This window comes from Saprolegnia diclina (genome assembly GCF_000281045.1).
Source record: "Saprolegnia diclina VS20 unplaced genomic scaffold supercont1.62, whole genome shotgun sequence".
Lineage (NCBI taxonomy): Eukaryota > Oomycota > Saprolegniomycetes > Saprolegniales > Saprolegniaceae > Saprolegnia > Saprolegnia diclina.
In genome coordinates, this window is record NW_008246129.1 from 61,361 (window position 1) to 69,663 (window position 8,303).

The following is an 8,303-nucleotide window of genomic DNA, read 5'->3' on the forward strand; positions in this document are numbered from 1 at the left end:
CTTACCGTCACGCGTCGCGCAGAGACAAGGAATCGTCTGACCGAGGTGGTCAACGCTGTTGAGCTTGGCGTCCCAGAGCGTAACGAGCTCTTCGGCGAGTTCGACGTGATTGAGATAGCACGCCCACGCCAGCGGCGTGCGGCCGTAGGCGTCGACGGCGTTGATAGTTGCGCCGTGCTGAAGCAGCACCCTTGCCGTGTCCACTTGGCCACGGATCGCTGCCCAATGCAGTGGCGTGCGCCGAAAGAGGCCTACACCGTGTGCAAAGTGACTTTAGCGGCGGCGACAGGAAGCCAAGATACCTTTGGACTGCTCGCCAAGCGTGTTGACCGACTCGTCCGAGAGAAAGGGGAGGAGGAGATCGGGGTCACCTTGGGCAGCGGCATCGTGAAGCGGAGTGAGCGCAATGTCAGCCCCCCACGTCTCCATGAGGTGTGCGATTGCGTGGCGTCCGTGCAGCAGCGCGTCTTCGTAGGCGGTCAAGTAAAATCCATGCTTGGGCACGTGCCTACATGCAAGATCCCGAGATCAAACTTGGAATCCAAGAACAAAGCGCAATTACAGCTGGTTGGCGCCGTGCTCCAAGAGGAGTTTGGTCACGTCCGGGTGGGTCGCCCAAAAGAGCGGCGGCGTCGCGTACGTTGGCAGCGTCGACTGCGCGGGCACGTTGGGGTCGGCGCCAGCTGCCAAGAGTTTCTGGACCATCGGCACGTCGCTGCGGACGACAGCAACGTGCAGTGGCGTCATCAAGGTGTGCTTGAACCAGCCACGCGGGCCATAGAGGCTCGGCGGCTCTTCAAAATTGGGCGAAAAAAAGCAAAACACCTTGTCGTACACGTGGCGTAATGCAAACTCGGACAGCTGCACCTTCTCGAGCGTATTGAGCCCAAACCCAACCTACCACAGTACATCAATCCAAACTTCCATCGATGTAGTCGCATCCTACGTCCAAGAGGTAGCACGCAATTTCGTGCTGGTGGGTCTTGAGCGCCAGGTGCAGCGGGTTGTGCTGGGAGCTCGCAACGCGCTTATGGCAGCGCAGCGTCACGCCGGAAAACCAGTTGGTTGCAAACGCAGGGTCTTCGCCAAGCGCTTTGGTCACGGCTGCGTGGAGCGCCTCCATGTCCTTCTCCTGGACGGCCATCCACATGCGGTGGCGTAAGATCTCAGTCCGCGAGCGGTTGAACGGACGGTCATGCGCGAGGTGCGCGTCGCCAAACACGCCGTGTTGCAAGAGCAAATGCGTGCGGAGCTGATGGAACATGACGAGGAAGTCCCACGTCACGATATACGCCCAGAGCGCAAAGACGAACGAAATGCCCAGGAGAAGACCATGCAGCGTCTCGTCCATTGCTACCAATCATTTCTATCAACTTGATACATATCGATATGTGGTGGCGTACCTGAGGGGCAATCCCACGTCCAGCTCGGCTGCGCCATACCGAGCGGAATGTACACGATTGTGAGTGCGAGCAGCGCGATTTGCGCCAGCGCGACGCATTCGCAGAGCCGCAGAAACGTCGTGCGCACCACGTGAAGCTGTTTTCGGGACGGCGGCTGCGACGACGTGTCCGTGTCGAGGAGCGTGTCTGAGAGCCGGTGGCGCTTTCGCCGGGACGCGCGGTCGTAGCGCACGTGGTAGAGCTTGAAGAACTTGTGGCCTGTCGTCGGCAGGAAGAGGACAAAGCTGGTGCCCCAGAGCACGCTGCGCAGAAGGAGTCGCACCGTGTTGTAGCGCTCGCAGGTCGCGCTGTGGGTGATGGCCTCGCCGCGATAGGCGTTGAAGAGCAGCGTCTGTGCGATAAGGATCATGTTGATGTAGCTCACGCGCGCCAGCTGCACGCGCATCGACTTGGAGACAAACACATTCTTCTTGCAAACGACAGCCTTGTCGTCGAGCGACGAGTATGAGGTCGTCGAGTGGTGCCGCACGCCGAGGGACGCCGGGTGGTGCGTTGGCCACTGCCCGTAATGGAGGCCACTCATGCTGCGGCTGCTGTCCGTCGATGGCCGCGCCGCCCAAGTTGTACTGCACTGCAGTTGGCGCCGCCGTTGAAAACACCATCGCGTGTACCCACAACCCGCTCGCAACGAGCCAATCACACGGGCTTAATATACTGCTGGCCAATCCGATCGCGGTACCATCGGCATGTCGCAGCTTCTGTAACACGTGGACGGGCCAATCCACATCACCGCGCGGACTCTGCATCGAGCTCCGTGGACGACACTGTCTACAGGCGAAGCACCCGCATCGAAGTCGCAACGAAGCCGATGGAAGGTTCTCGACAAGTCCCAATGGTGCGCGCCAAGCTGCTGCGATCTCGTAGTCGAGATAATGAGCCGCAAGAAGTGGCAAGCCAGGAGGCCATCGAACCAGTTCTTAGACGATATGCTATCCGACACATGCAGGACACGCGTCGGAGGCGCTTGCAGCACATGTGAGCAGTAACAGAATGATCGCTACACCCGGCCAATGTCCACGCTACCAGCCAGCCTAGTACGGCTCTATTGACCCAGGACCAGCAACGACGACGAGAACGCACTTCGCATTTCTTAGCGTCGAGGCAGCTTCTGGTCACTTCGAATGGCACAGCAGAGGGGGTCGATGGTGGTGCGAGGTGAGCTGTAAATGGCCTGCGGCGTGTACTGGGCGTAGAAGGCGCGGCGGGCCGTCGACGTTGCATTCACAGCGGAAAAGTGCCAAATGTCTGACCGGAAGACGACGGCGGCGCCCGCAGCAACTGCAAGCGGGGCTGTTGCCGCCGCTAAATCCAAGTCGGCGGGGTCTTCGACGCCATACGGGTGATGTGTCCACGGAAGAAATCGAAGCGCGCCGTTCGTTGCTGTGACGTCGTCGAGCGCAACCCACGCAGAGAGGTACCACGGGATCGACGACCGATGTACGCACATGCCGAGCTGCTCTGCGTCGTCCTACAGACGTCGTAGTATGTTGTACGCCATCATTCGAAGTGAACCTGGTGCCATCGAAACTCGACGTTTGTCTCTGGCGGCTTGACGACATAGTGCTCGTTGAAGAAGTAGACGTCGCCTGGCACATCTTCCGTGTGGCCAAAAAGAGGCGCGAGGGCTTGCGGAAGGTCTTCAAAGAGAAGCGTCTCGATGCAATCGCTCTCGGACGTTGCGCGCGTTTGCTTGCGACGCGTGGTCATGTACACATCGCGCTGCGTTCGTGCGCTTCGAGTCATCTGTGGCATGGACGTAGTTATGCGCCTTGGCTATCAGCAGCACGATGATGCACTACGTACGTGGGCGGTGGCGAACGGATCAAGTACACAGCCCTACAGGACCAAGCGTGAGAGCACCTTTTGACGAGACAGGCTTACGAGCTCCACGATGGCCTCGGGGGTCGTTGCTGCGTACAAATCATCGCACTCTGCGCGCAGTGCGTGGAGCTGCGCTTGCGTCAGGAAGCCATTGATGACGACGTAGCCGTCGCGGGCGAACGCGTCCGCGTCGACGTGCGCGTCTGGCTGCTTGCGCTTGGGCATTTGATTTTCGATCCAACACTACTTTTGCTCACTGAAATAGTCTAGGTGCATTTTCACACTATATTTCGATTAATTGTACTACGAAGCGAAATAGTGTACAGTGGTATGGGGTCGTTGGCGTCAACAAGAAAGATGCCAAGGATGGTGTGTACACGGCCGCGCGCTTGACTGCGCAAGGACACGGCGCTTCGCGCCCATGCTGCCGAGAAGCTGGACGAGGCGCATGGCGGCGATTCCTGGGCGCTTCTATGGGTTCGACCCGACCCTGAACAGGCGCAGTTGACGCTCAGCGCAGTTGACGCCAAGCGCAACTCCATGCAGGGTTGCCAGGGTTGATGAAGGCGTTGCCACGCGGGTTGCAAGTGCAGGTCGACGCTGCTGCACCTGCCACTCTTGCGTTGGTAGAGCTCGGCTTGTCGGAACGCAGGATAGGTGGAGGCGGACGGCGGAGAATTCATTCATTTAGAAGACTCGAGGGATCTATGCTGCATGCATGGCGGATATATGATGATGATTTAGTTCGAATGAGGAGGACGCAATGGATTTACTCCTTCTTGCCCTGGCCCCACGACATGTTCCACCAGCCGCGGAGCGTCTGGGCCATACCGAGGCCGAAGAGGACGGCAGCGGCCGTGTTGACGGCCTTGTCGTTCGCGCCCTTCGTGTACGTCGGGTTCTCGGCGCCGTGGAGGTTCGGGTGGGCGTTAAAGCGGGCCTGGAGCTCACGGACGCGGGACGGGTACTTGACGAGGTTGCGGATCATCTTGGCGGCTGCGAGAGGAAATTCGGAACTGACTGCGCGTTCTGCCACCCAACCACCTCGTTGCCTTGCTTTTTTCTTCCTTGTCTTGATGTTTGTATGCAATTTAAATCCGTGCGCATATTATGGGGCCGGATAAATACGTGTTTTTGTGGCGAACGCGATAGAAAACCGGCAGCAGGCGTATCCGGACAACGACGTCGCGCGCGCGAAGAGACATCCACGAGCAACTCGGTGCCAAGAGCTCCTTGAGCAACTGGCCAGCCAACGCAAACGCTATCGATGCGCAGCGAGGACGCTCAGCAAAAGAGTTGTGCTTATCCTAGTGCACTGATGTACCACGGCGACTTCGGTGCACAGTGACTATGCTACGGCAGCATGGTTGGTGCCTTCTGCAATAGCGACCCTGCTGCCACGGTGCGGTTAGCCTCGCGGCTGGCTCGGCATTTGACTTTAGTGAGACTGCTGAAGTGGCCCTTTTTTCTATGAGTGTTGAGGCGCAGACAAGTATTGAGGTGCGGTAACGTTAGCAGAGAAGGCCTCGACGAAGAAAGGAGCAACTGGATTATGGAGAATGAAGCGTTGATCGCAATGCTAGAGAATGTGGGGTCCACGGGGGGTGATAACGACGATTTGGTCCTTTCGCGGGGCTTGGCGCGCGAGACGAGCCTGCACGGCCTTCACGGCCAAGACCATTACCGCTGTGGCTGCGACGACGGCGCAAATGACAGCGATGCCTGTCAACGTCGAAGCTGGTGGCACGTTGGACGAAGCGTTCAAAGCCAACTGGGACGAGTGCATTTGCGTGACGTTGACACCGGGGCACGGGAGCAAGTTGGTGCTCTGAGCGGAGACTCGAAACTTGCAGAATTGGCAGCTGGGGCGCCACGGGTCACAGCCAATACCGCCAATTGCAGCGCAAGATGGGTTCAGCGTGACGTCAATCCCAATGTTCAAGTCGGCTTGCGTCACAATGCACGGTACTGGGGCGTTGGCTGCCACGGGGCAATCCGCATATACCGTGTTCTACTCGCACCGAAGTGTTATGTCATCGTGAAGCCTCTGTCAGAAGTGTACGTACGCGGGAGCCTGGCTGGCGACATAGACGACAGCCGCGGCGATAAACGTCACATCCGTCGGCTTGGACATTGGTGACGCATAAGGGGTCATAGATGCTGCCAAGGCCCTGTTGCAAGCCAGCGGTGTCGACCGCACACACTGGTGTGGGGCACGTGTCAAACTGACAGGTCGAGTTCGCAAAGAGCACCATGCCGTTGGCGCAAACCATCGTCGTGTTGACGCACGGTGACGTAGCTGTGACGACTGGTGGCGGACACCCGACGTACGGCGCGCTCTGGGGCGTCCAAAACAGTCGGCAGATTCGGCAATAGGAATTGCGGCAGCCCATGGCCCCGCCGCCTTGGCCGCAAATCGGGTCGTTGTAGACCGATAGGCCCACAGCAATGTCAGCGCTCGACGCATTGCAATAGTTTGTCTGTATAAGGACAAATCGATGACCCCACCTTCGCGAATACTGCACGTACAGGTGGTTGAGGCACTGGAAACACAAGGGCGTTGAGCGAGGTCCACGGTTGACCATCGATTTTCGTCGACCAGAGCCCACCGAGCTGAGCAGCGATCGTGCGAGGCGCCATGGCGTCGGGCCCTAGGCGAATTCATGGTACAAACACTTGCGGAAATCCAATTACCCGACGTCGCCGCAATCGAGAAGATACCGAAATGCTCTTCCGCAAAGTAGCCCAGTGGCAAGAACGGCCCGAGAGGGGCGTGCGCCATGTCGTGGCTGCTCGGGCTGGTCTCCTTCCACCATTCGTCCGAGTACTCGAAGACAAAGCCGCCGACAAGCACCGGCATCTTGCTGTCGTCGCGGCGCATAAAGTTGCTTTCGAGAAACTTCGCCATCGTCATGAGGTACCCCCCAACGTTCCATTGCGTTTGGTCTACACTCCCATGAGAAATGCCACACTCCAAGCCAAAATACCAAACACTTCGTAGGCGTTACTGGCGAACGGCACTCCGTACTCTATCCCATCCCATGTGAATGGCAAGATGAGACGACGTCGTCGTACCGGAAAAGATGATGGGCCGCTGCGTGATCTGGGCGTGGGCTTGCACCTTGGCAGCGCTGAACCGGTTGTCGTACACGTCAATGCCCCAGATGTCGACCGTTGCGCCGTTTTGCTCGCCGTAGGCGATCGTCTGCCCGTAATCATCGATAAAGTTGCTCGTGAGGATCTTGGTGTTTGCACAGCCCGCGATCGACATGCCCGTGCGCGCCGCCTGCGTGAGCGCATTGAATTTCTGCCAAAAGAGCGGCGTCGCCAAATCCTACAGCACCAAATTATGCGTGAGCGCTCGTGTTGGCGAAACGTAGTCGCACGGGTAGCAAGTTGATCTCGCCCGCAATGACAAAGCCCATCGTGGCCGCGTGACACGAAACCTCGGTGGCCATGGCAAGGTAGGCTGTGACGTACGTCTGGAAGAGGGGGCTATTGAGGGGCACACCCGCCTGCATGACTGTCGGGGGCACCCAGACCGAGAACATGACGTATAGAGGGTTGACACCCGCGTTGTAGGCCGCGTCAAGGAAGGCCATGTGCCCCAACACATTTCCAGGGCTGTAGTTGTAGACCTAGAGAGGACCGAAAACATGTTGCATCGCCAGCAACAAACATAGTCGTACTTTGACTGCGTTGGCGTTGAGGTTCCGAAGCAGCGGCAGATCGCGTCGCCAAAGGTCGGGCTCCAAGAGCAAGTCGCCGCCGCCCCACTTGCCAATCGGCGTTGGCTGGTAGTTGATGCCCCGAATGAAAAAGACAGTGCCGTCCTTGAGCAGCGTCCGGCCACTCACGCTCCAGACCGAGTTGGGCATCTTTCGTTTACCTCTGGCATTTGAGAAAGGCGACCTGCGAAACATGGACGGTTACGATTCGCAACTGCTCTGCAACCCCCGTCGACTCTTCACCTTCAGCAGCCAACGACCAAATATTCTTGTTTTCTCTTACAAACGATATAGCCAATAACAAATTGCATGAAATCAGGCATATTGTAAATAAAATCACATTTGGAGATACGCGCGTCGACCACATTTTACGTTGTCATTCGACCACATTCATTTTTAGAGGTCAAGAGGACGAGACCACCGATTCCTTTGTGAGTGGTACGACGCCCGTGTGATTGCGAGCTTCTGACACTGGTGGCTTTTCGTGCTCGCTGCCGTCGCTGTCCAAATCGAGTTCGACGCTGTCGTTGGCTTGAATCTACGAAAAGAAATAAAAATGTATACCAATAAAACCCAAAGCACAGCGAACGTACCCAGGGGTACGCCGCAAAGAGGTGGTCGAGGCTCTCTTGGAACCCAATGGCTTCGTTAAAGTGCACGACTGACTTGTGCAACGAGAGCGAGTACAGGTGCGCGAGGCGGAAAAAGTTGGGTGAAAATAGCACCGGCACAATACGCTTCTCGCGGTTCTCGGCAAACGAGAGTTGGTCGGAAAAGACGTCCGAGACGCAGGACGCTTCCGAAAAAACGGGGATGAACGCGTCGCACTTGAGGATCGCGTCGTTGATGCTCAAGCCCGCGTGCTCGTGCTCAATGTAGGCAAAGACCCCTACGAGAAGGTGGGTTGATACGCGTTTGAAACAGCATATGTACCTTGGTCCCACAGCGCCGACTTGAGACGCCGCGCAAACTCGAGGTGGCAGTTGCCGTGGCTAATAAATACAAAGCGAGACGCAATGGCTTCGACCACGGGGTGTCGCATGCTGGCTTGGCGCACAAGCAACGTCGACCGCTTCACTGACGCAGCAGGTCGATCCATGCGCCGGAGCTCCACTTCGTTGCGGAGGCCGTCGAGAAGTGATGCGAGCTGCTGGTTGTAGATGATGTTGTCGACAACGACGGGTCCTTCCGAGGCAGACACAATGGCCGGCCGAAAGTCCACGAGTTGGCGGCTCCAGAGGTACACTTGCAGCTCGTCCGTCATTTCGGTCGTCTGCGCCATGACGGCGAC

At 57.8% G+C, this 8,303-nt stretch overlaps 5 protein-coding genes across 5 annotated transcripts in view; all 5 read right to left on the minus strand.

Annotated features, from left to right (window-relative positions):
- Window positions 1–1,986, minus strand: part of SDRG_13628 (hypothetical protein) — a gene marked incomplete at both ends in the record, with an annotated part of 3,505 nt that extends 1,519 nt beyond the window's left edge. Inside the window, 5 exons of the mRNA XM_008619725.1 lie at window positions 42–251; window positions 303–508; window positions 563–897; window positions 947–1,353; window positions 1,404–1,986. Of these exons, the coding sequence (XP_008617947.1) occupies window positions 42–251; window positions 303–508; window positions 563–897; window positions 947–1,353; window positions 1,404–1,986 (1,741 nt within the window). The remainder of the gene's footprint in view (window positions 1–41; window positions 252–302; window positions 509–562; window positions 898–946; window positions 1,354–1,403) is intronic.
- A 520-nt stretch (window positions 1,987–2,506) lies between these two features.
- SDRG_13629 (hypothetical protein) lies at window positions 2,507–3,519 on the minus strand. The gene is made up of 4 exons (XM_008619726.1): window positions 3,345–3,519; window positions 3,267–3,299; window positions 2,976–3,206; window positions 2,507–2,931 (listed from the first exon to the last, which is right to left on the minus strand). The coding sequence occupies exons 1-4, from the start codon at window positions 3,507–3,509 to the stop codon at window positions 2,554–2,556; spliced, it is 807 nt and encodes a 268-aa protein (XP_008617948.1). The 5' UTR covers window positions 3,510–3,519; the 3' UTR covers window positions 2,507–2,553.
- A 534-nt stretch (window positions 3,520–4,053) lies between these two features.
- On the minus strand, window positions 4,054–4,272 carry SDRG_13630 (hypothetical protein; the record flags this gene model as incomplete). The annotated part of the gene is made up of 1 exon (XM_008619727.1): window positions 4,054–4,272. One exon carries the CDS (start codon window positions 4,270–4,272, stop codon window positions 4,054–4,056), a length of 219 nt encoding a protein of 72 aa, XP_008617949.1.
- Window positions 4,273–4,793: 521 nt separating this feature from the next.
- On the minus strand, window positions 4,794–7,216 carry SDRG_13631 (hypothetical protein). The gene is made up of 8 exons (XM_008619728.1): window positions 6,974–7,216; window positions 6,671–6,922; window positions 6,360–6,618; window positions 6,272–6,313; window positions 5,979–6,230; window positions 5,814–5,935; window positions 5,351–5,764; window positions 4,794–5,295 (listed from the first exon to the last, which is right to left on the minus strand). The coding sequence occupies exons 1-8, from the start codon at window positions 7,205–7,207 to the stop codon at window positions 4,864–4,866; spliced, it is 2,007 nt and encodes a 668-aa protein (XP_008617950.1). The 5' UTR covers window positions 7,208–7,216; the 3' UTR covers window positions 4,794–4,863.
- A 101-nt stretch (window positions 7,217–7,317) lies between these two features.
- Window positions 7,318–8,303, minus strand: SDRG_13632 (hypothetical protein). Its single transcript, XM_008619729.1, has 3 exons — window positions 7,946–8,303; window positions 7,606–7,901; window positions 7,318–7,550 (listed from the first exon to the last, which is right to left on the minus strand). Exons 1-3 carry the CDS (start codon window positions 8,292–8,294, stop codon window positions 7,416–7,418), a joined length of 780 nt encoding a protein of 259 aa, XP_008617951.1. The 5' UTR covers window positions 8,295–8,303; the 3' UTR covers window positions 7,318–7,415.